Source organism: Antrostomus carolinensis, unplaced genomic scaffold, assembly GCF_000700745.2.
Source record: "Antrostomus carolinensis isolate BGI_N321 unplaced genomic scaffold, ASM70074v2 scaffold20043, whole genome shotgun sequence".
Taxonomy (NCBI): domain Eukaryota; kingdom Metazoa; phylum Chordata; class Aves; order Caprimulgiformes; family Caprimulgidae; genus Antrostomus; species Antrostomus carolinensis.
This window is the reverse complement of record NW_010306187.1, coordinates 40,902-67,909: the sequence shown is the minus strand read 5'-3', so window position 1 is coordinate 67,909 and position 27,008 is coordinate 40,902. Positions and strand designations below refer to the sequence as shown.

Genomic DNA, 27,008 nt, shown 5'->3' with positions numbered 1-27,008 from the left:
TGGAAGCCGTTATAAGATCTCCCCGGAGCCTTCTCTTCTCCAGGCTGAACAGCCCCAACTCTCTCAGCCTGTCCTCACAGGAGAGGTGCTCCAGCCCTCGGATCATCCTGGTGGCCTCCTCTGGACTTGTTCTAGCTGCTCCAGGTCTCTCTTGTGATGGGGGCTCCAGAACTGGACGTAGTATTCCATGTGGGGCCTTACAAGAGCGGAGTAGAGGGGGAGAATCACCTCCCTTGACCTGCTGGCCATGCTACGCTCTAAGGGTTGCCTACTATACATCTACCATGGAATGTCCTCCTCTCCATAGTCCTTCTGCCCATGTGGTACCTATTTTTTACAGCTCTGTGAAATCCTACTTGCCAGCATTCAGCCATCGACCAGTGAGAAGAGAGTCAGCATATTTAAAACCATGTTCAGGCTATCACAGTTACAACCAAACACTTACTGCAGCAGGACATACGTGATGCTGAAGCTACGAGGCAATGTGGATGCAGATGCCACTGCTGGCAGTATGCCAACCACACAGGGAGCTGTGCTCCCCCTTCCTTAGCGCAGCAGCAAGACAAGCGAAGGAACATTTGTAGAGGGTTTCCCAGGTCCCTCTCAGCTCCGTCCTCTGGGAAAGACCTCTAGCTGAGCTCCACAGATTGTTCCAGCAAGAGCAGCTCCAGTAGTCCAGCTGGTGTCAGGCTCAGAGCATGTCAGCACCTCCTCCCTGAGCATCCTCCAGCTGCCAGTCCCTGCTGCAGGCAATCTTCTCCTCACCTCCAACATGGCTTGGTAATATAAGAAACAAAATTTGCATCTGTAGCTTTCTCTTCCTCCCAAGAAAGAAGAGAAAGCTTGCACCCACGAATGCTGCTGTAACAAAACAAATCCAAATCCTTGCCCAGGAGGCTCCCATGCAGGTCTCATCACAGAGGCTGTAACAACTGGACACACAATTTGATGCGACTGACACTAGAGTCAGTCTTGAGCTCCTGTTTCACACAACTGGAGGCAGTCCAAGGAAGAAGCTCCTGGCAGTGGGGGCTGGCTGGAGATGAAGCACCAGCCAGAGTGATTGCTTCTCTCTTTCCAACTTCTGGAGAACTTGGTGCTGCACAGCAAATACCAGCAACCAAGCTTAAAGTGCAAGTCTGATAAAGGTTATCAGTGCTATTTTTTTTTCCCCCAACAATTCCCCTGGGACCTCAACAGAAAAATCACAAATGACTGTTTAAGAAATAGGAACAGGATGAGGGCTTCCACTAGTTTGTTTTGTTTTGTTTTGTTAAACAAACTTGCAGCAAAATCAAAATGTCACATAGATACACCTCAACTCAGGGAAGTCTACAGAGCCCAGCTAAGAAGGAAAGACAATTGACACTTGCCATCAGAAAAGCATTAAGAGCATGTGAGTAGATACTAATCCAGCTCTTTAATCCATAAAGACACTTACTTGAGCCTGAAGGATTAAGATCAACTCACTAGTTGCAGTTTTGAAAAGCAGCAGTTGAAGCTGCTAACCTGTGCTGGTATGCCATGCAAGTATTACTTTGGGGCTACTTTCTTGTTCTTCAGCTGTTTTAAAACAAAATGGTAAAAAGAAAAGCTTCTAGCTGCTACATGGCTGTAAAGAACAACTTCAGACAGTGTGAACTGGATCTAACCAGTGCAGAGGGTGTTATTCTGCAGAGCAGGAGGGACCAACAGCCCTGAGAGGTCTGAACCAGAGCCTTTGTCTCGGCGTGCTGTAACTAGTGTTTGCGTATCGATGTTTAGTCATTTTATTTCTCCTGAAAGCAAGTGCCATACCTGCACATCATACTGTGACTAACAGCTTACTCCAGATGCTCCATCTTCTCCATCAGTCAAGGTACATATATATGATACACACATATATTACCATGTATCTACGTATATATGTACACACACACGCAGAGTGTAAACTGGCCAGAGAGAAAGCGTGCAGCAGATGTCTGGAGAAGCACAGGGTTAAGTAGAACACAGCACCATAAAAACATGTTGTTATTTATGCTAATGGTGGCCAAGCAAGACATTTGCCTTAACTGGTAAGTCTATACAGCTGTGTGTGCTTACAAACAAAAACACCTATCTACTCTAACTATTTGCCTTGAGTATCATGGAACAAAATACAGGTTTGGTTAATCGTTTTGCCCATTTTTTTTTAAAAAAGTACACTGCTTAAGGTGATCTTTTAACACTGGGATACATTATCTGAGGTACTCTGAACTGTGTATTTTGCTATGCTTCTGAATTTCACCGTCAATTTGCTGATGCCCTTCCTACTAAGGTACAAATATTGAGTGATTACTTTAAAAGTTCCTGCTGTGAGGTTACGAAAAGAACAAGAACACTGAGCAACAGTGATGAAAAGGAAATGCTGCCATAAAACAGTCTGGTTACAACTGAGAAAAGAATGACAAAAAATTCAGAAGTCATTTTAGCTTGGCAGAAAATGATAATCTGTTTCTGGGTTCGATACTGTTACCAGTCTAGAATTGTGCAGTATCATATTAGCTCATCAACAGGTAACTAGTGATAAAGCAAACACTATGTGACAGGCAGGAAAAACAAGTTTATTCATGGTCATTTATGGGAAATTTATGAAATGGGGAAAGGGAGAAGATACCAAAAAAACCCACTGAAGATATAAGCCAAGGTTAATAAAGTTTTTCACAGCACAGTAAGAAAATGAAACAAGACACGATTAAGAAATACATAGAGAGAGGTAACAGAGGAGAATTCCCTCTCCAAAATACACGTTGTTCAACCTACAGCTATAGGGGAAACGATGGCCCTGAAATAAATGGGCAAATTTCCAGGGACTTTCCCAACTGCTCAACTAGCTGCTTGTGAACAACTCATTCAGCCACGCTAGAAAGAGCCAGGGAGGGGAAGGGCTGGGATGTGCTTAGAACCACTTGAGATGCCAGAGTCGAGAGGCACTCTCTTCTGAGTGACTATAGGAAGCATCAGCCAAATGCATCTCAGGAGCTCAACTGTCACTGCAAACTGTTCCACAGCTGCACTCGCGTACGTGATCCTCAGAGTCGTCAACAATCTCGTCAGTCCTGCACCCCAGTGTGTGGCTGTCCCAGCCACTGGTCCCTTTACAGCACAAGCCAGGCAGACAGGAGCTGCTAAGCAGCCCAGGAGGAGATGTCCCTGAGAGGCAGAAAGGCGCTCGATGCCTTCATGCCCAGTCTGAACACAGCCTCTGCTGCGGAAGGGAGGGCAGAACCTGCCTGTTCTTGTCTAGCTCTTTGCCTGGGCAAGATAGTCTCTTACATCATAAGGACAGTGACAAAGGACTCAACTCTCAAGTCTGGTCTCCTTTTTACTGACCCACACAAGTCTTACAGTCTTCTTACCAAAATTTTTCAAAACTGCACGCTCACCTGAATTAAAACTGAGAAACTTCTGCTACTAACAGAGACCTGCACAAACCCCACCTTTTGCCACAGTGCCAAAGTGACGTAAAGAGAGCTCCTGTGGACAGCTTCTCATTGTGCAGAAACAAAATCAATCTGTCTAGATGGCTTTGAAGTCCCTTCTCCTGTAAGCAACCTTCTTCCTACCTACTGCAGAAATTAAATTAGAAATGGCCTTAATAAAAGGTCGTCCTTGCAGCAGGAAAATCAAATAAAAATGTTTGGTTATAACTAAAGTCTTTGCTGTGATAGAAGTTGTCTGTATTGTAAGCATGTTCTGAGAAACACCCTACTGCAAGATAAATGAGTTTCTTGTAGAAGGCCACTGAGATCATGTCAGCCTATTTCTGACCAACACCTCCCTCAGGAAGGGCATTTTCCTCACCGTCCTCGAACCTGAGATGCAGTCAAGCCTTCACTTAAGAGATGAGAGAGATCAACTTTCTGCAACAGTCACCTGCTTCCCTCCTTTTGGGGAAGGCTACAGCAGCAGTGAGCCAGATCCAATAGTATCTGCTAGTTGGTGTGTTGGAGAGCTTCTAGCGCAAGCATGAAGACCCAACTTGTTGCACTGATGGAAGGGTACCACCTAACTGCAAACAGAACCACCGATGCTCGCTGATCAAAGCAAGGCCTCCCAAACATTAGCCAGGAGCTGTTTCCGATTATCTAGAAGTCCTTCCTCAGCTGGCATCGCATTCTTTCGCTCATGTTCCCCATCAAGTCCCAGGGAGCCCTAGTGAGCTCTTCACCAGACTGATACCTGTGACTATTTTTATTCAGCATACCTAGAGGAACAGCAGAGGAGCGACGGGCTACAACAGCAGGTGACATCATGCAGATCCGACTCTCATACTTATTCAGAGGGAAAAAGGACTGACAGCAGACGGTCAATGCAAAATCTCAGCAGCACAGTGCCAGACTGCCTCCCTGTGTCTGCGTGGTTATGCAAGCTTGAGCAAAACCGATATAGACAGGGGACAGGGTGTAAAAGTATGATTACAGAACATAAAACAGTGACATTCATGGCACACCTTACACAAGCCAACATCTATACATGGCACAAGATGAAGACACTTCATTTGAAATAGCAGCTGTAATCACATTTTCAGAGTTGATAAACTCATGCTAGACAAATCTGTCTATTTTTCAGCATCAGCATAGCTGCAGTCAGACCACCAATACATCATAGCCTGGACACAGAAACAGATTATGGAACAATAGCAGAAAGCATGTGTTTGCTTGGGGTAGACATGACTTTCAAAGGTCACTCCCTCTGCTTATTGGGACAATCCACTGTGTTGGCATATTGTCAGCTTCATCATGTTCTTACACAGAATGCTTGTGCCCAGAAAAAACACAATTCACCTTCAGCTACTTCCTTCTCCTCTTGAATGAGGATCTTGGCACTGTGGTCCATGCTTGTGTCACCTTCAGGATGAATTACTGCAACGTTTTCTACCCCAAAGGTTGCAAAAAGGTCAAGATGAAAGGTGTGGCTGATTCACCATGTAGCAGTTCTCCAGTTCAGAAGTGAACACACAGAGCACATCCCCGCTGGTCCTCTGTGGTCTATATTAGCTTTTCCCCCAGCTACAGAACACAGTCAGGATACTGGTCTTCTAACATGCTCTGTCCAAGCTATTGCAATGACATCTTGAAAATACAGAAAAGAAACAAACTGAATTTTGATAGAAACACTGTGTTTAAAACCTGAAGTCTGCTAAAGCATTGCACGGGGTCTGCCAGCAGTCAACTAATTGCAAGTTTCTTGGTATACAGAGCTGCCAGCTAGGAGATTCTGCTATGTCCCATACAGTCAATAAGAAATAGAGACATATAATTTTAAATTACTCACAATATGATCTTCTCTGAACCGTTAGTAACATGAGAATCTCTTTCCACTCTGTGCAGAAGACACTCATCTGCAACCCCTACTACTCTAGATTAAAGGTAAATGAAAATGCATGTCTCTATCTGCAGCCCGAGTCATTTAAGGGAGCAATTTAATTGCTCAAACGAGGCACTTCAGAGCCCTGTACGATGTCCTAGGCACTCGTGACAAGGTAAGTCCCTAGCCTTACAGGAGATAAACAATTTCTGGAGCAACAGCAGAGCTGCCTTTTATGCTCAGAATGACCTAATGAACATGGAGCTGGCCTACTTCACTGCTTCCAAATTCCAAGCTAAAACACAATTACTCCAATAAACCAGATATTCTGGTTAACCTGTGTCAGTTATTCTAGTTTAAAGAGAACAATTTCACAAGCACTAAATTCAAAGAGGCTTTTTTTTTTTTCCTCTCTTTCTTCTTCCTTCAAAAGGCTGTCTCATTGTAAAAAGTCAGAAATAAAATGTTCATCCAGAGAGGCATTTTCATTTTTGTCTTATCACTCAAAACATGTGGTGCCACATTCAGCTCCTAGTTACATGACTGGAGACTGCAGTAACTGTGCTTGCATCCGCCAAGCCAGAGCACGTGGGTTAGCACCACATCACAGCCTTTTTGTTGGAGCACTAGTGCTGAAGAAGAGACATATTCCCCTGGCCACTTGTCTCCTGCATACAGCAGCACCAAAGCTTGTACAAATATCCCCTCAAAAGCCTTCCAGTAGAAAAGACCTTTCCACTTGGGAGGAGGACACTACCCTCCTCTCACAGTACACAAAACTATATGAGCTTTATGCAGCTATAAACAAAGCCACTGCCTGCCTCCTGCAAAGAACCAACCCCTGATTTTCACTGTCCATTTCTTTGAGGAACACAAAAAGGCCCTGGGGAATGGCTGCCACACTCTCCCAGGGATGCTCTGGGAGTAGCTTTTACCAGGCAATGCCACCTATCACAGGGGAGGGATGGTGACACAATCCCTTCACTACATTATTCAAATTACGAAGATCCTCAGCAGAGAGAAGGCATGTTCAGACTTCTTCTCTGAAGGACATGATTAAGAGTTAGGAAGCCAATTGTTTTGACCTCAAAAATCCTCATTATTTTCTCTATAGTATGTGGTTAATCACACATTTTTTTTCTTCTCACAACACAACCGAAGCAAATTGCTGCAGATGGAAGAACATTTATTTCCACGAAGAAGAGGGAAGAACATTTCTGTGAATAGAACTTTAGAAACTACATTACGTAAGACAAATTATATGGGTCCAAGATGTTCAGCGCTTCAAGGCAGAGCCCAAACACTACCCAGTAAACACAGAAAAAATTCTGAAGATCATTCCCAAACTCTCCTTGCCCCTTCTCCAAAATGACCTTGACTATCTACGTGGCCCAACCTCTGAACAGCAACTGGCAAACAGTGTTAGTATTTCTCCTCGTGTTTCCTTATAAAACTACTATAAAGTGACTCCACGCACAGCCACACCCACAGAGAGCGTGGGTACATCAGAAGGTTTGTCAGCTCTTGCTCTATAATGGCAATGGTACGTGCTGTACAGTTTCAAATCACCTAGACCATTCATTTCACCCCTGACAGAAGCCCCACTGCAGCAATCCAGACCATGTACACAAACACGTTCAACTCCCAGAGACTTAGGGCTGTTTGAACAAACAAAACCAAAATCCAGTTCCTTTGTTTTAGCCTTATTATAAAACAAGACCTAAAACATATGCTCCAAAAAATGCTCAGTGTGTCCTTCTACCTCACCAAACTATTTCAAGTCTGTATTTTGAAACTGAGCAGAAATGTATCTGTCATAAATTGTACTTTTAGAGCCTGGAATGGGCAGTGACTACTGCACAGGAGTCATCAGCACCTTGGGTTTGCAGCTTGGCCCATCCTGGTTAAAAGCATATTAAAAAAAAATGGTTTGTGGTTTTTATTGTTACTCTAACTGCTCAGACACCTTAGCACATTCTTTCTTAATAAGCAATGCTTCTATACTATTCAGTAATTATAAACTGTACTGAAAAGATCCAACGGGTCTTTTCTTTTTTCCCTTCATTTGAGACACTGTCATCTTGGCTAAGAAAAGTGCAATGGAAGACTTCATGGAATAATGTGTTAGTTACAAATTCGGGATCAGAACTGATGCAATAGAGAACTCTAAGGCTTTAAGGCTTTTATTTCATTCGAACTTCACACATGTATCATCTCTACTACTTTTTTCTCCTTAGCTTATTGCCCAAGGTCTGATTGTGAAATACTGTAATGCAATAACTGAATGTCATAATGTCACTGAGCAGCTTTCCAAATGTCAGGCTGGACTTCTTGCCTGCCTGCCTTATTAGGTCTTGCAGATACTTCTGTTTGTTGTTACCATTTTTATACCATCTATACTATTGATATTGGGTTTGATCTATAATCCAGTGTAGGTCTAGCCTAGAGCTATTGAACTCTGCAAACTGCTGAACAATGTTTAATATTTAATGCTTAATAGCATTGTTCTACTGACTTAAATGGTACTGTACAGCTTCAATTATGTCTGTACTCATTTCCTTTCGCTATATTGCCCTAGTCACCTTTTACAACATACAGGTAATTAAATCCTTCATCAACCCTGAAATCATAGGATTGCACTCTACCGAGTAACTTCATTCCTAAACTTTTAAAAACTTAGAAGAAATATCACCCTGATGTAGATTTCTATTGATTTCCTAAATAAATTCCCAAACTTGTTTTTTTTAAATTTTATTTTGTCAAATTCTTCATAATTATGCAGTAACTTTCACATAAACTTCTGATCAAATATAGCCTTTCCCTCCCCAGGTACATCCTGAACTAATTCTAGTTGGTTAGAACAATAAGTAAAACACAATTTGATTTCAAATCATGCATTTTAGAATTAAAAGAAAAATTAAAACAGATGATGTCTCCTTAAAAATGGTAACTCTCCAGTTTGTTTTACAGTGCCTACCACTAACTATGATAAGGATTTTTGCTTTCACAGCTTCATGTATTCATTCCCTCACAACCTTTACTAGCCAGTGAATTTATTTTTTCAGTATAAATTTTTCATGTTGCAACATGAATAAAAACATTTCATAATTTTTAAGGAAATTTATAAAAAGAAGATTCAAACTAGGAAGTTCAGGGATAATTTTAAATATTGTTTTTTTACTCTGAGGAAAGAAGAGAGAATACAACTTTTTTCTTAATTGAAGCTGCAGTCTTGGTTTGTCATTTCCTATAGATAAACCTTCAGCTTCCTCAACTACTTGGTTATAACCTAAAGTGTTTCTTACTGATTCTATTATATTAGCCACTGGAGCCTGATCTAAACAGTTTCAGTTCTTCTTTCAGTTCCTCTGAAAAACCTAGCTGTGATTGCTATCTTGGATTTTACTTTTATATAAGTGGAGTTTTAATAACTGACTAGCTTTTATAACATCCCTCTAGTAGCAGAAATGAGAAACCAAAACTTACTTTTTGGAAACTAAGAAATGATTTGGTCTCATTAGTGTCACTACTTACTTCTCTGATGAAATGGCTTTATTATTTTTTTATTATTTAACCATTATAACAGCGATGTTAACACAGCAAATCTAAAAAAAAAAGTCATGTTCATAACTCATTAAAAATAAGCAGCTCCTGAATTGTATCTTGAAGCTTTCCTGAAACAGCTTTAAGGTCCAGAATCACCACATACAACTCTGACATTCCTGTGGAAAGGCCTAGATTACAAGAACATTTATTTGTTTTAGCTCTTTTGCAGTCAGTGGAGATGAACAAGCTCTATCAGAGGACACCTCAGGCTAGGGTAAAACCAGGCTTAAGTGATTGTTTTTAAAGCCTCTTCAATTAGGATGCTGCTACTAACAGTAGGTGGCAAAGGAGTCATGATGCTTAAATGCTGTGTGGTATTAGCCAGCTGACTTACAAATTAAGCGTGGAAGCATGCCCATCTCCCAAAATAGTCTGCAGATATACAACTCCCATGAGATTATTCTGTTAATTGTTTTCTAAAATCAAAAGAACATGCTCTTGTAACAGCAGCAAAATGTTAGAGTAGATAACACAGAGCTTTCCCCTGTTATAACTGGAGACAATACAAAAGACGAAAGAGATGACAAAAAATTCTTAAGAAGAAAAATTAAAAAGCAAGAAGGAAAATCTTTTTGAAAGGATCATGCAGACACACCATGTATAATTCAAAAGAGAAGATACCAAACAGTCATTGAAAAAGCAGAGGCATAAAAATACTGCCTCTGTTGCAGGATAGAACTGATGACACCAATTTTGAAGAACAGTTGTGCATTTTTCCTCTCTAAAGCATTTGCACCAGGCCTGAAGCCACGGGAAATATGCACTTTCCTCCACCAAAGGCAGAGCATTTACGAGTGTATGTGTCTCAGTATGCTGTAGTAACTCCCAGTTCCTAGGATCAGCCACAAAGACACAGTTTCACTTCAACCAAACTGAGACACAAGCAATTTTTTTTAAGCACAACAAAAAATCTAGTCTACCTAGCCATCAATGGGGATGAGGCTAACCCCTGGCCTCAAGTTGTGCCAGAGGAGGTTTAAAGTGGATATTGGGAAAAACTTCTTCACCAAAAGGGTTGTCAAGCATTGGAACAGGCAGCCCAGGGAGGTGCTGGAGTCGCCTTCCCTGGTGCTATTTAAAAGACGGGTAGACAAGGTGCTTAGGGACATGGTTTAGTGGTGGGACTGTTAGTGTTAGGTTTATGGTTGGACTCGGTGATCTTAAAGGTCTTTTCCAACCACTATGATCCTGTGATGAGCCAGTGAACTTATTATTGTTCATATATTTATTTTCTGTACATTTTCTTACCTTATATTCTGAACCGAGGGATTTAATGTTTCATCTGGAACGTTACTGGTTACAGCTGCATGTCCTTCTGTGAGGGACTGCAGTGGCTGCATTACGTGAACTGTCCGAAAAAGCTGAGTGGGATGTACTGGCTGTGGTGATTGCATTGTCCTCAAAACTTCTGAAGTCAAGCCAGGTGTCTGCTGCTGTACAACTTCCACGTGCTCCTTCAGCTTAGCAGGCTTCGAGTTCCCCGTTTTCAGCACTGTGGTCGATCCTCCCTTTGTTCCCGCGTTTGCAGATGCTCTAGATCTGCTCGACTGGTTTCTACTGGCCACAGGAGTTGAGAGCAGAGTTGAATCTGATGATTCAGTGCTAGGGCTCGCATCTTCATCATCTATATAGATGAGATCTTTTGGCATTTCTTTAAATTGATACACTAGGCGCTGACCTTCTACTTTAGCCAGTATTCCTCTTTGGTAATAGTATCTGTTTAAAGCATACACACATCAAGTTACACAGTGGTTTTTACCAAAAAACAAACCAAAGGAAAAAAAAAAGACACAACAAAACACCCAGAAAATAATATTAGCAGTAACAAGAAGCTTAAAGTTTAGTATTTTAAGTGCCTCGTTTCTTCACTGTAAAGGAGTGACCAATGTAATAGTGTAATTTTTTCTTTAAACAACTTCCTTTTACTGGTATTTCTTGTCACCTTTTAATTTCAACCTGAGATAACTCTGAGGAGAAAGAGAACTTCATGACTTGGCATCTCTACTATCAACTCATACTCTTTAAAAGTTGCACGAAAACTTGTAATTCTCCTCTTGACTCACACAGTTCTTTCAGTTACCCAAATTCACGCTTATTCACCAGTGAGCACAGGCAGACACTTTTAGCTACACCAAAGCAAAGGGAATGGACAGGAGAGCACTACTTCTTACATTTACAAAGTGACATGACAATTTGAAACTACGCAGACCAAGGTGAGGGGTGAAGGGAAATCAAAAGAAATGCACAGCTGCTCAGCCAGACAATTACTGATCAGCAGGTAAGACTGAAGCTTCATGGATATCTGCTTATTCTGCATAGTCTTTTGAGGAAAATCACAGCCTGACAGGCAGAGGCATACTGTAAGAGGTTTTAAAAGTGTCTGTACACGCGAGTTCAGAGAAGTGCACCCAGACCTGAATTCTGAAACTGTATCTTCCACTGGAAATTGAATCATTTGCAACAACTAGAAATATTTTCATTATTACACCTGAATTCATGATTTTATTCGGAGAAAGGAGAATCAAATTTTAAGTAAAAAGCTTGGCCCACTTGGAATTTTCAGTCTCTGACTTTGTTGCCGACTTTGAGGACGCAGTTTTTGCAGCAGCACTGAAAATGTCCAAGCTACTGATCTGAGGCTGAGGTTAGCAAGGGTTACTTTTAGTTAGCTTATTTATTTTCCTGAAATAACACCTTTATTTCTCAAATTGATATAGTACTAACTCTTTACTGTTGTTACACAAATTAGATGAGGCATTTAATACATGCAAACACTCAGGCAACAAAACAGTTTATTATGAAAAATGCACATACCTGAGAGCTCTACCCATTGTTTCATAATTCATGTCAGGTTTGTTTTTGTGTTTTCCCCACAACCTGGACACAGCCTTGGAATCTACCAGTTTGAAAATGCCCTTCTCTCTTTGAGTCCATTTGATATATTTAGGACATGTAGCTTTGTCCTGGAGCAGTGCTAGTAAGAACTCCCAGAGATAAATTGTATTTCCTAAAATAAAAGTATTTCAGGACATAGGGGGAAAAAAAAGGAAAAAAATATTAGTTGACCATATTTTATTAATTATGTAAATAATCTAGAAATTAAGAAGCTGGTCTCTTTATGAATACACTGCAATATATCATCAAGACTAGGAAATAGTGATGGAAGGGCATGGGAAGGGATTCTTGTCAGTTGTTATAATCTGGGTGCCCAAACACCCTAGCCACTGTCTGAAAACTACAGAGTCAGGTCCCAGTCAACCTACAGTCACCCCATTCCAGCCAGCGACGTCAGACAGCATTAGTCACCTCTGTGTACACTTCTCTCCTGCATAATCCAGTTACTGAAGCAGTCACTATTGCTTTACCTCAAGCAGGAACACGTTCAGGTCCATCCTCTGAAAATGTTGGAAATTAAGCCCTTGCTTAAATACTTTGCTGAACTGAGGCGAGTGTTATAATCCTTTAAAGGCTAAACAAAATCCTCACTTTTAACAATTAGATTTAGGGGAGGCAATCAGTGGCCTATGCTGAGGCAGGCAAACCTTCAAGAATAAAGTTCAGAAAAAGATATTTTTTTATTTTTTTTTAAATCCAGTGAGCGCTTGCACTTACCGGTAGACATCATTCAAATTTCGTTTTACAAATAAGCAGGCACAAACACTTATATATGGAAATCCATTACATCTGTTCAGTATTTACCACATGTAAAGAAACAGTATTAAAATCACAGATTGTGAATACTTAAAAATACTCCAAAATTTGCATATTCTTTTTTTCCAAAAGCACATGTAAGGAGTCTAAACTCATATAACTAGCAACACCTTTTTTCCTGCTTTTTTTTTTTTTAAGGCTTTTGGTGCCTGATGTTCTTTTGGACAACTGAAGGTGCACATAAGCTTCTTGGTGATATATTGTTACTCTGAGAAAGGAAGAAAAAACATCTATGAAAGTGTCACCTCCCACAAGTAGCTATGCAAAACCAGCAAGGACAGCGTGTGCAGATTTCTTAAGTCTCACAAAAAGTGACGCCCAGTGCCTCAGAAGGATCTTTTCTTAGCTTCAATCTAACCCAGAAGTTTTTTTAACTTCAATAACCACTAGTCTGAACTTTTTTCAACAAGAGGAGGTGTCTTACAAATTAAAGCTTCCATACTACTGTAGTATACTCTATATTTTGCAAATATTCAGCAAAGTCATCAGCATTGGCAGTACAAAATGTTAACAGCTCCTTCAGCAGGTGGAAACTCAAAAAATAAGCATCCCCAGAGAAAAAACACTGTCTTTGCAAGAAATGTCTCTCAGCTTACATAAACCAGTCAGCCTGTTTGCTTTCGATACCCCAAAGGCAAAGGTTAAGACTGCTTAAGCAAGACACTATGTCAGCCAGGAGTGAGAGCATTCCCAGCCATTTACCATCTAATCCAGGGTGCTTTTGTTGTAGTCTAGACTAAAAATGCTCAGCTGCATCAAGGCAGTCTGAAAATTTGTCACTGCTTAGCCACTGAAAATCACTGTGAAGAGGACTGTCTGCACGTTGGGTTTACTCATAGGCAGACTTTTTAACCTCCTGTGAGTCACAGCAGAAGAAGAAATAGGTAGAAAACTCAATTTTCTCCATGTATCATATCAAATAATTATATGGAGGGCTTGGTATTTTAGCATACACGTTCTCAGTGGATACTGAGAGCCGGGAAACTCCCAGGATTTTCCAGCTGCTTCTCTGCCATGGCTGGTTGTAGTAATATGCATTTTATTTCAACTCTATGTTCCCCAAAATGCTACAAAAGCTTTTATGGTAGCTTTTTTTCCAAGCAGGCAGTGGTTTCAGGCAACACACTCCTTTTTAATTCCTTCTGAATTAGCGATTTTGTAACAATGGACAAATGTGAAATATGGTGCATCCTTGCATCATATCATGGTGCATCTGTTGCATCCATCATCAACAGAAAGACTAGACTCTTCTGACTTTTAATTTTGTGGCTAGCTGCTTTAGTATTTTCTATTATTTAATTTGAGCATGACTTGGAGGTTCCTCTGATACTCTTTCATTTTCAGTCAAAAATCAGGTTTTCTTCTAAAAAAAAAAAAAAAGCCACAACAATGCATACTCAAAATGGCTAGCATTAATCTGCTAAATATTTATTGCTTGCAAACAGGTCTTTATTTCCTGTTATTGCAGAAAATCCCCCTTCAAAAGAAAAAAAAAACCCACCCATACTCATTTTTCAGTGTAGCAATATTTCTGATTTCAAGAGAGTCTGATACACTTATGTGACCACCTTCTAGGTTTGGCTGGTCTTCTCTCCTGGCAAATACTGCAGGCACGCAAGCATATCAGTCCCCAGGCATGCGTGCAGGCACTTGGGGTGACATGGGGGAGGCTCATTTCCAGCTCCTGCTGAGCGCAGAACTCGGTGGGGCCGGGGCATCAGGCTGCCATTCAAACGCCAGCCTGGCCAGGGGAGTGGACCCAACAGCAAAGTAACTGAGCTGTTGAAAAAACAGGCACTGACAGGCACTACTGGACAGTTCAGTCTGGAGGAAATGATTTACTGTAACAGTTAAGTGGTATTTATTTTCTTTCTTCCTTTTAAACACAGGAGGAATGAAAGCAGTATCAAACCCCCAAGTTTTCTGCCCAAGTCTTCAAGCTGTGTTACAATTTTCCTCAAAATTTAGGGCTTGGTACTTGATTAGCTCCTCATGCAGAATTAGACATACACAGATGGAAAACGTTTTCAAAGATCATCTGTCAAAATAACCACAGCCCAAGAAACCCTAATACAATGCAAAGCACTCCCCAAGACTCCACTCAAAACACAGCAGCCTCTGCAGGAGCTTGAAGAGTTTCCAAGAACCCTTGCTACTAAAGTGACAAATACGTTATTCTCCCTAGGAACTGCGTGTTTCATCAAGAAATCTCATGCACTAATTTTTTACTTGCCTTAAGATGAGATGTTAACTATCCCTGAGCATAAGACCTGGTTTTACATCACAAGAAAATTAGTGAACATTTTCTTTTTACATCACAAATATTTTCTTTTTACAGGTCACTAAGCCACAATGTTCTTTTAAAAACTTCAGTGATAACTCTTTGACTTACCCTTTCCATCTTTGTTTTTCTTTTTCACAGATATGTTTGGAGTTGTAGTAGGGGACTCAGGACGAGATGGTTTTGGCTTCTTCCCTGAAATAAACCATCAGTAAGTCAAACTGCAGCATTAAAAAAAAGGAAATAAAAAAGAACAAGGACCTAAAAAGGGAAGAGATTTGTTTCCCCAACTCAGAGAGGATTCAACTTCGAGTAAGTTAGGAGCTCGGTTCTATGCTGAACATTTTCAATTTCCACAGCAGGATTGGACCCCCTATGACAATAGTGTACTTCTGGTAAAGATTATGCTTGCTTTTCCAAAGTCCACGTACTGGAAAATTCTGTGGCTTTTTAGGTACTCTTAAGAGCACTTAAAACAGTAGAGATGAGAAGAATAAACTATTAACTGTGGGCAAGAGTTTAAACAGGAAAAGGTAAATAAAATACAGAGCACTATTGTGTTTACTCACCACCAAAATTTAATTTAGGGCTAAAGCAAGATAGTCTGCTTGTGTAACATACTGGAAGTCTCCACTGACAGCAGCAAATTATACTGTCACGTGAAGAAAACATTTTTCAGTCCTATTGTCTTTTATACCTTCCTCAACAGTGGCTACAGGTAAAGCAAAGTCACTTGTAGAATCAGTAACAGGCTCTGAAAAAACCCACCAGTTTTTAAAATCATAAGCATGGTGGCTCTATCAGGTAAGGAAGACTGAAAGGAAGAAGTTATTGACAACTGATGACAAGAATGAAGAGCATTCATTTGAAAATCTTGAGAAATCAACTACCTAGACATAGGTGCAGTAAAAAAATTAAGTCACAATGAAATATGATTCAATATAAAACCTGGAACCTATTCCTTTCTATCTCTCATTCCCTGCAATGGCAGCTTTTACAGGTAATGTAATTCACCAGAAACCTTCAGAACTTTCTTACAAAATAAAAATTTCTCTTACCAGGTTTTGCAGTGACCCCTTAGTACACTGATGGTACCTAAATTATTCACCTAGTACCCTTGCTCTTTTGAGAAGCAGAACAGACCAAGCAGACACAGGACTCCGAGAAACACATTTCTCGTCCAAATACGAGAAATCTTGACCTACTGTTGTAATTTAAGATCTAAAGAAAAACATTTTTCTTTTCCTCTATTCATTACATTTCCAAAGAGTTTACGTTCTACAGAGGCAAGAGCAATAGGTCTGTGCAATCCTGTACACTATGACATTCCACTTTTGGTTTTGTTTTCAGAGGCTGCTTTAGTAAGGAAACAGCTATGCTGCAGAGTATGAGTGAGGGTTTTTCATTAGCACTGAAAAAAGTGTGCAGTGCCAGCCTGTGCTGTTTGTTTTGTTCTAGACTTCCAGGTATCTATACAGAAGTCACAGGAAACACTGGCTTGAGCACTCACCTTCTGACATTAGCAGTCTTGCTAAGTCCACCTTTACATCTTTTTCCTTCTCTTTTCTGACAGGATATAGGGGAGGAGGATAGCTAGTTGAGTGAGCTACAGTGAAGAAATTCTAGTAATGTTCTAATTTTCTTGCTTCCATTCATACAGGATTCATGACTGAGGATGGGACACAAAGTTCAGCCATCATCTTGGCCAGTAATGTCTTCCTTGATTTGAATGAAGATGGGAGGGAGGAAATCCTACAATATTGTTTTTTTTCACATATCATCATATGAAAGGATAAAGAACTACTGGAGTACATTTTTAGCAGCTTTTTCCTGCTCACTATTATTGGTTGCAGAAACGTCTGTTTTCCCTGAAATGTCTAGATGAAGTCACTATTGCATATGTCAGCTTCTACTGCAGAAGTCAGTCGGGGTAACTTTGGCTGTGTTTTTCTGCCCTTAGAGTTGTTTCATGGGAAGACTGTTGGGTGCTAATCTTGTTTTCCTTCTTGCACAGGTGTAAATGTATGCCATTAAGGCATGCAGAGTGTTAATTTAACTTAATTAATTACCTTGTGTCCAAATGAGATCAGGTCTTAAAAGAAAATGAAATGGATGAGAGCTCAACTAGGCCATCACTGAACTACTGCTGGTCAACTTCGGGAAACATAAGTACGGATCACATATAATTTATGCACTTCTGATTAGGAATAACCTAGGCTACTAAATATGAATTTCTACTGCTACAGCAATTCCAGGCTCTCTCACCTCAGCCAGACTACTTCAAGTCATCCTGCATGGACAATCCCCCACCACAAACTCATCCAAAATTAGAAGTCTGTGACGAACGTGAAACTTGTTTAGAGAAAAGATACTGATGTTACTGCTCTATATCTGGGCTAGGGACACATAAGATGATGGTTTTAGACTACACTGTGAGCTATAATCTCCAGGCACTGACTGATACCATCAGGAGCATAGTTAACAAAGACACACAAGATATGTTTCCTTTGTTTAAAAGATGTTTTCTGAAAGCACGTTAAGCGTTAGCACGCTTCCTCCTTTGGTTCAATAGAGCATGAATTTGTTACCTTTCAGACTACATCACTAAATTCCTTTTTAGGAGAGAATTTTACAAAGAGGAAGGATGAAGAACATGCAAGAGCTAAGCCTTACGTGGGGCCACCATAATTTTGTATAGTTAACTGAATTTCTAATTGGTATTTCCACTTTCCTATTTTCACGGTTATAAAACCATTTCAGGTTAGAAATTCACGCTACAAATTAATGTGATATTTAGAAACTGAGATGCTCATCCTGATTAAATACTTTATACCACACCAGAAAAAGTTCAATACATTTTCTTGAACTGTTTTCAGTGGGTTTCTGTTTAAAAAAATATCATGTATGTAAAAAATATAATAAACAGTATATATCTAAAATATAATATGTATATAACTTATGTCACCACCTACTGCCAGATACCTCCCATAGCAAAAACAGGACTGGAAGTATTAGTACAGCAAATTTCCAAGTTTCCTTCTCTGACATCCCTTTGTTTTTCCTGTCCTTCTGATCTGTAGCTCGGCATCTCAGAGCTCAGACACTCACAAGTACAAACATCACGCTGAACGTGGCTTTGGGGTTGAGCAGACAGGAGGATACAGCTCTCCTGCTGCAGCAATAAGGCCCACAAGGAAAGGAAGTGAAATCACCCAGTCACTTCTGGAGAACATTTTCTTGAAGGAGCTCTACTTGGCAGTTCCATTCTGGCTCAGTTTGCTGGCAATGCTCTCCACCATGCAACTCTCTAAGTTTAGCTGATGGGTTATATATGCTAGAAGTCTTTAAAATCATGAGTGGTATCGATAGGGCAGAATGACCACAGTCCTTTGCCATGCCACAAAACTGATCAAAGGAAGGGAAACAGATTGCACTTCAAAAAAAACCAACCCCAACAAAACCAAAAGAACCCCAACCACACACTGCGCCTCATCCTAAAGTGCACTACAAAATTAGTAACATTTTTCAGTAGTTATTGTACACCAATGCCTTACAAATCCCTGGACATTTTGGCATAACACTTCAGTATTACTCAGACCACACCATCTACTTCATGAAGTCTCAACTTCATTGAAACCTAGCAGTTAATGAAACACTAAGCTGATGCATCTCTTCTAGTATTTTTTTCCACCCGATGTAACCGTCAAAAACAAATACACACACTTGCTGTGAAGCAACTGGTTTCCTAACCTACAGCTAGGGAGGAGGAAGGAGGGGGAGTAAGCAGAAGCACAACACAAAGGAGGGTATGAAAGCATCAAGCCAAAGAGGTTGAACGTCTGGCAGACAGCGGCTCCTTGTTTTGACCCACACAGGAGCCAACATTAAAAAGAAGAACCAAAAAACCAGTTTGAAACCCTCTTATGGCTGGTTATCTTGCAGCAGTGTGCACAGCACGGTAGTTTCCCCAGCAGCACTCTCGGGGCAGCTGCTGGTAAAGCTCTCCTCCACAGCAGTTTCAGTTCAGCTTTCTTACGGGAATTGGAGGCTTCCCTACCCACACCCACCCCTACCAGACCTTGTGACACACATGGGGCACAGGAGGCTTCCCCCAAGATCTCCACAGGCTGACATGCTCTCTCTGACAGGTAACAACTCCCAGCATTTGGAAGCAGCAGCAAAAGCAGCAGCAAAAATGCACTCTCACTCAGCGGGAGTATGGCTGGGTAGCAGGAGCCCTGTTCTGGAAGGCTTTAATTTCACAGGGGAACCTGTCAAAGTCCTAATGTTCTGGTTCAGCTCTAGGATTATTCCAAAAACATAACTCTCTTGATTTATTTATTTATTTTTTTAAAATTTGTTGCAACAGCACCTTACATCTGCCTGCACTGTATGACTCTTTTTCCCCTGTAGACATCAACTTCAGGACCTCTGATGGGGTCCAGGCTGAAGCAGGGTAGGAAAACGGGAGGAGAAGATCTGACTAACACCACTTCATTACTCTTCAGCACAGCACCAACTCCAATGGGACATCACTCAGTGGACACTGTAAATGTTATCTACCACTAATAGGACTAACACTATAGCATGCAGCTATTTAAAAAAAATAAAATTAAACAATTGCTACTCAAGAAAAACTAAAAACCCCTCCTCATTGCCATCCCATATTCTGAACAGATCAAGTATCTTTAGCTGAAGGTAAATAAGAGCTAATGAAAGTACTTTAGGATTCACAGTAAAAGAAGCTCTATAGCTTGTATTGCAATTCTGCTCTGAAGAAGAAACTATAAATAAGAACACGCAGACATTCATGTTTCCTGTGGGACAGACCATTGTTGCTACCTCTCCACCACTGTTAGTGTCTAAGCACCAGTAACTGTGCTGACACTACCCAGTGAGAAAATGCTTCCTCTGCATTTCTAGCTGAGCCCACTCAGTTGTTTTGACCTGGCACCCAGAATGCTTCCAGACACCCTGCAAGGAGGAAAGCATGCCACCCACTGCTCTCCTACTCCACACCACTGTTCTCCAGTAGCATCTTACCTTTTTTCTTCTTTGGTTGTTCAAATTCTGGAGTCTCTGGTGATTCAGCATAAGGGTCTGGGGCTTGGTGAACTTCCACCACCTCAGGGATCCCATCAAGCGTGACTGACACGTGTGTAATAGGAGCCACCATATCATCATCTTCAGTTGCACCAAACATAGTTGCTTAAGGGAAAGGGACAATAGGAATATATTCACACAGCCACTAGGACTTTTAAAAAAGGTATTTTTTTTACAGCAAAAAATTTGAACATGGAATAACATAAAACTATGACACTTACGGCCTTCACAGGAGAGAAGGCTAGATCATAATGGAACATATCCACCCGCAACATTTTACACAAGCAGAAGCACTATTAAAACAGAACAATTTAATGATATAACCCACTCCTCCAAAAAGCACAATTATTTGGTGATTACATATTTCTGTTCATATTTGATGCAATCTGCAGATACCAGTGTATATTCTTTTATCTTGGCAACATAAACAGACTAATCCTCTATCAGCCAAACAAAACACTGCAATCTAAAGCACCTGACATCATTCACACCTTCCCTCTGTAACTTTTTATCATTTCCTTACCTGTTCAACTCTAGCATGGCAATGAAATCCCTCATTGCATACAACCCTGGACTGCTGATATCCAAACTATGTACATAAAGTCTACCTGGAAGCAAAGTAATCTTAGCAGTTCCATGCAACCATATTGCAGCAAATCCCTCCTTCTTTCACAAATAAACAAGGCAAATACAGCTTAGATTTGCTTTCATAAAAAACTTACTTATTCTTTTTTCATCCAACATTGGACCAGGGGAGTCCATATTGAGAAGTGCTTCAGCAGCCTCGATTGTTTCCATTGTTTCATCTCCATTATGACAAGATGCTTCAACTAAAAGCAAGAGAGAAAAATTCATTCTTAACAAGCTACAAACTGGACTTAAAGTTTAACACGATATTTATTCCTATTTCATTTCTAGAAAAAAAAAGTTGTAAGCACGGTCTTCCCCTAGATGCACAGTAACAGGTTAGCTGGGGAGAAAATGCACAATGCAATTATTTAATTTATTTAATACACTACATTTTTCAAATTCTATGTATTAAAAATCCCAACAAAACAATACAAACCTTGTGTTTCTGCCTCAGCTTTCTAACCTCCTTCTTTGCTGATCAAGCACATGAAGTAAAACACAACACCCACGAACCCTAAGAAATATCAGTACCACAAACAATATTACAGACAGTGTCCTTTAAAAAACCCCACAATATTGCTAATTTCTTTTTACAGTTTTCCAAAGAATTCCATAATTAAGAGATGCTCACTAAAAATATCCCATCATTTAGCCTGGGGGACAGACAAAAAAAATTCCACAACTTCTATTAGAGAACATATGATCTAAAGGTGTAAATTAATTATAAATCATTCAGACCCCTGGGGATTACAGGTAGGGCTAACAGCGCAGGCTCCAGGAACACACTGGAAAGCAAACATAAGACATGAAAACCAATACAGAGGGCTGGCAAACTTTTCAAAAATTCTGACTACTAGACAATCTCTCATTAAGCTCATGAGGGTGGTCATTAGAGAAAGCCAAAGTTCTTGAGCATTAGTTTGTAATTAAGGCCATCTGAAGCTACAGACCAACCAATCCAATAAAATATCATTTTGCAAAATAACAGCTGTCCGAGAAGACAACACTGGTTTGACTGGAGAAGTACCTTACCAGATATTTTTTTTCAAAATACTTGTAGCATGACAGATAAGTTAGATGTTAGTTCCAGTAGCTGGTACCCTAAACCTTTAGAACTGTTCAACACATTCTTTTAGCAGTTACTCTTTGTTGGATGGAAATGCACTGGCCAGGCTTCCTTACCCTCTGACACTGCAATTTGAAGCTACACAGCATGAAAGGCTGCATTAGTATTTCCCTCCCTAGTACACAAATTAACCTCAGTTACCTTCTCAGTCCAGTAATGAGTCAGCTTCACGCCCTCTCTCCTTGTTTAACTTTGAGGAATTTTGGGTGGGGCAGTCACAAAAAAGAAAAAAAATAATGAAAGGAGACAGACTGACTGACAGCAAGCAAAAACAGACCATAAACACAACGTATTGACCTTGGAACACTTCTTCTTTGTGTAAAAGCCAGAGGTTATGCCAGAATTTCTATACTTAAAAACCCCCCAAACTCCACAGTAAGAACAAAGCACCCAGCTCACTAGCACTAAACAATCACACAAGTAATAGAACAACCAAACAAAAAAACCCCAGTTTCACCCCAAATATTTACAGCTTCAGCAACCATATCATTAGGGGAGGGCAAAGATGACATTCATCTCACCCGTCAGCTCTACCTCCTCCACCCAGCTGTGATTTACAGGCAGCACGTGGAGCTCAGGAGAATCCTCCTTACCTTCTGGATTTTTCCTTGGCCTTAGTCCTACCACAGCCCAAGCATCAGAGGCTCATGCTAAGACTGAATAAAGCAGATGGGCACGGGGAACCCCTGACCTGTACAGCAACTCACCCTGTTGCCTACAGGACTCCCTCCACCCCACGTCTTGCACAGACATTCAGACAGATAAGGAGCTGCACCCTCTGGCTGACATCTCCTACAGGCTTAAGAAATGAGAAACGCAGAGTTGGTTGGGCAGGGGGACAGTGTGAAGAGAGAAGCAGAGGTAGTGAGTATGGACTAAGGTCCTGGCTTGGGAAGGCACAGAGTGAGACAGGGCAGCAAACTGCTGACCCTTGTGTCGTGCAGCCTGCAGGCTCAGGAGCTCAGCCGCAGAGCGCCTCGGCCCCAGGAGCCGAGCAGCATCCCTAGGGAATGCCTGGCCAGCTGAGGAGGAGACTGAACGAGCGCAGCCCGCGCACTCTGCAGGCTCGGCAGCGCCGACTTGGATTGCTTCTGGTTCCGTTTTATCTGGATGGGAACTTTCCATACTATCCACCTGCATAACTAAGACCACAACAAGGATGTCACCCCAGCCACAGGCAGACGGCACTGCCAAGGCAGCTGTCATCAGTTCTGACGTTGTCTGAACAGATGGGAAGGTAACCCACCGCGATCCAGCTCAGCCAGAGACACCGAGCAGGGCTGGCTTACGCTGCCACACACCATTTAAAAGCCAGCAGTGGTACCCCCTGGTTCTCAGTGCTGCAGGTGGGGAGGAGGGAGCAGCCGCTGTTTGCTCTCTCCTCAGCAAGAGCTGTACCAGGAGCAAACCTTCCTGCTTGATTTCAGGCGCTGAGGTGACAGAGCGGAGTCTTCACTCTGAATAACAGCAGGTGAGGCAGAGATTGCCAGCTTTACACTGCTGTTACACTGTGTGGCTAAAAATCAACCATCCATCTCCAAGACTAATGAAAGAAACTTATAATAGACCTATAAATAATGTAAACACAGAAATTAATGTACTTTGGTGTTCACAGAAAACGTAAGGAGCGCCAGCTATCTGTCTATCCACAGACACAGAATGGCAGAAAGAAGTTTCCTAACCACATTAATGCCCTTACTAACACCCTTCAAGCCTCTTCTTAAATGATGATGTCAGAAGGTGGTTTGGTCAAATTAATATCTCCCTGTTGCTGAAAACACAAGGGCTGTGGTTCTTCCTCCCATCTCTGCCCCAGGTTCACGATCCAAACTCCTGTCACTTAACGCAAGCCAGGCTTCATGCTTTTTTGATCACGCAGTAAGACAATTTAGTTTTATAAAATGGCTCAAAAGAAGTTTTTTGGGTTTTGCTGGGTTAGCAAGTTGAATTACAAGAACTCAAGAGCTAACACAAACAAGGTGTGTGGTACTGCACAGAGGAGATAGAGTGAGCACTACCTCTCTGTCCTACAGCAGCAAGGTGCTAATTTGCCCCACTCGAGATAGTGCTTCGAAATAACAAACTCAACTACCAAAGGCAAGTTGGTGTCTCTTAATTTTAGTTTTTCTTTTAATGTTACAGAAAGGTATTCCAATCACTGGCAGTTATAATAGTCACAAATTTAAGAAGAATTGGGATGAAATAGCTTATTCGGTACACTTTGGCAAAGCCAGAGCTGAAAGAATGGTGGTGGGGGAAGTAATTTCTGAGAAGCAACAGGTTTCAAATGTTGTCTTAAATAGGTAGAAACTTTTAAAAAAAGATGAAAAAAAGAGAGAGAAAAGAAAAAAGAGGGAAGGAAAAAAGGGAAAAGGAAAAAAGAGAGAAGGAAAAATAAAAAAGAGAAAAGGAAAAAAGGAAAAAAGGAAGGGGAGGGGAGGAGGAAGAAGGGGAAAAAGAGGGGGATAAAAAAGGAAAAAGGGAAAAAGGAAAAAGAAAAAAGAGGGAAGAAAAAAGAGGAAAGGAAATAAGGAGAAAAGGAAAAGGGAAAAAAGGGAGGGGAAAAAGAGGAGGATAAAAAAGGAAAAAAGGAGGAAGTAAAAAAGCAGAACAAAAAAGGGGGAAGAAAAAAGGGGGGAGGGAAAAAAGGGAGGGAAAGGAGGGAGAAGGAAAAAAGAAGGGGAGAAGAAAAAAAGAGAGGGAAGGAAAAGGAAAAAATATTATGATAAAAGGGAAAACCACACCCAAAAGTAACTTCTTTTTTTTTCCCAGGGTACTCTACAAGTTCTTGTTGATCTGAGCAAGCCAGTGATGTCAGCCTCTGTATCTGCACACCAATTACAGCCCAGTTACTGCGAGTGCGTGTTGGCCATGAATCAGCGCTCGCGGGCCCTGCCCGAACTCAGCTCCCTGCTCTTCTTTCTCACCTGCTGCAGAAAGAAACGGTGCTCACGCTGGAAGCTCTCTGCCTCGGCCACAAACCCTGCTCTCCCTGCCCCTGCCTAGCATCTTCTTTGGAGAGCTTCACATCGCTTTCAGCAGTCTCATCTCGCTCCTGTCGCTTCCCAGGTGGCCAGCAGCTCTGAAGAGTGGACAACATGAGCCCCCTTGTCCAGGCCAAGATAAGGGCTGTGCTACTCACAGCTGTGTTTAAATTCCCTGCTGGTTTTACCACAGATAAAAACAGGGACCACAGAGCCTCGAAGTAACAGTAGAAGGAATCTAAAGTTGCTAAAAGTAGAAAGAGATCCACTAAACACAGAGGGACCCCCCTTTTACAGACTAGCTAGCTGTTAAATTTAAGCAATCAAACTTTAATATCAACTCTGAGCTGACTGTTAACCAACACTGGAAAACAGTTTAAGAACACAGGTATTTCAGGAGACCTACACATCATCCGTCATTTTCCTTTTAAACAAGGCTTTAAAAATTTGTAAGGAAAATTAAATAATTGGGGAGCTATTCAGAAAGCCCTCACTGTTTTTAACCAGATTATCATGCAGCAGTGAATAATTTCTTTACAAAGTAACTGAAACCATACCCAGTTTTTTACAGTTGGCATCTCGTCAACTAAAAATCCTCACAAATTAACACTATGAGGTTCTGAATTCGCCTAACTTACTCCTCTGGATTTCTTTGTAGCATCATAAATGATCACTGAAGATGCTAGGCTTGTGCAGGACTGCAGCAGCTAACATCTCTCTGCCTTCATCCTCCTACCTGACCAGCTTGGCTTGTGCCACAAATGCTGGAGCTTCACAAAATATACAAGTCAAATGCTATCGAATTTCAAAATGCTGTAAAATAGCTTCTGAAATGGTTATTAAGCACCGTTATCAATCTATGAAGATCCACACTTTCTGTCGATGAAGATCCACACAATCTGCTCCTGATTCAGACAAGGGCACGGGGTATCTAAGCACCAATTTTCTGTCCGTCCTCCCTTACCCCTGCAAACTGTCTCAGTGCTGCAGCTTCCCTGATCCCATCAAAACAATGCCAGGGTAGGTGAACTGCAAAATGAAAGAGTTTGATTAACTGTTATTTTTCTAAATTATATTGGCCAGATATGGCAAAGTAAAAAAAAAACCAAAACCAACAATAATTTTAAAAATGTTTTCAGGAAGCTACATAATCCAATTAGTTCCTCCTTCCTATGCATCTTATAACTGTAATTAGCTACATTAAGAAGGTAAAGAAAGTGTAGCAAATTGTACCACCTGACAAGTTGGCCTAGAATTTATTCTGCACAAAACATTAGCCCCTGTTTCTTTCAGAGAAAAAAAATAATTCAATATTCCCTTTAGAGATAAAACTTAATTCAAAGCTAAATGCTCCAATCCATTTTTTTAATGACCCTTTACTACATGATGGTTAATCATTTGAAGTCCCATAATACGGGCAACAAACTGACCATATAAATTGCCATCACAAGTTTTTCGAGGGTAAAGTGCTTTTCAAGAGGAGAGTGATATGACAAGTCTGCCTATTCATTACCAAAAAAATTAAAGTGTGAGCATTAATGTAACTAAAAAGCTGGTTGTTAGTCATCTTTCAGCAGGTTTTCACATGAAACAGATGCTGTTCTTAAGAGTTTTTTGCAGGTTATAATTTATATTACAAGTAAGTAATCACCCATGTGCGATAGCTGTGGTTTTGAAGGGCTGAAGCTACATCTTTAAGATGGAAAAACCTACTAGCATCCATCATTCTGCAGATAAATTCCTAAAAACTAATTGCTTCAGTTTCTGGAAACCTACAGCCAATTTCTGTTAGTTTAGGAGAAAAAGAGAAGCTTAACATATGAGAGAGTCATAAAACAGTACTGAAAAACTAGTAACTTTAAAAAAACCAAAACAATTCCTGCGTATTAAACAGCCATTCCTCTGTAACAGTGGTTTCACTTTCGTTTTGCTGTGAACTTCAGTCTTACAGATATTTTAACGTGGAATTAGTACAGTCTTTATAATGTCTGATCCTTTCCCAAAGGTGTAACGTGGAAGTGACTGAAAAGACTGGTACAAACTTCAAAAAGCAAAACAACATATTTCACTGTTGAGACCAAACACGCCCCATTAAAAAAATCAAGAAGGGAACTTCAAAGAAGGAAGAAAGAAAAAAAGCAGATAAAAAACAGAGTAGGTGGGAAATTTCAGTTATGCTTAGTCCCATTTCAGAGGCAGCCTACAGCAAGCTGTGCTTGGACCCGATCTCATCCACGGC

The 27,008-nt window shown here is 40.9% G+C and overlaps 1 protein-coding gene across 2 annotated transcripts in view; it reads right to left on the bottom strand.

Annotated features, from left to right (window-relative positions):
* ELF1 (E74 like ETS transcription factor 1) overlaps positions 1–27,008 on the bottom strand; it is a 40,531-nt gene that overhangs the window by 2,115 nt on the left and 11,408 nt on the right. Inside the window, exons 3-7 of one of the 2 annotated variants that reach the window (XM_010165050.2) lie at positions 20,752–20,859; positions 19,970–20,134; positions 15,038–15,121; positions 11,749–11,941; positions 10,183–10,650 (exon numbers count right to left, since the gene is read on the bottom strand). In XM_010165050.2, the coding sequence (XP_010163352.1) occupies positions 10,183–10,650; positions 11,749–11,941; positions 15,038–15,121; positions 19,970–20,134; positions 20,752–20,859 (1,018 nt within the window). The remainder of the gene's footprint in view (positions 1–10,182; positions 10,651–11,748; positions 11,942–15,037; positions 15,122–19,969; positions 20,135–20,751; positions 20,860–27,008) is intronic. The other variant, XM_010165051.2, reaches the window with a different exon arrangement.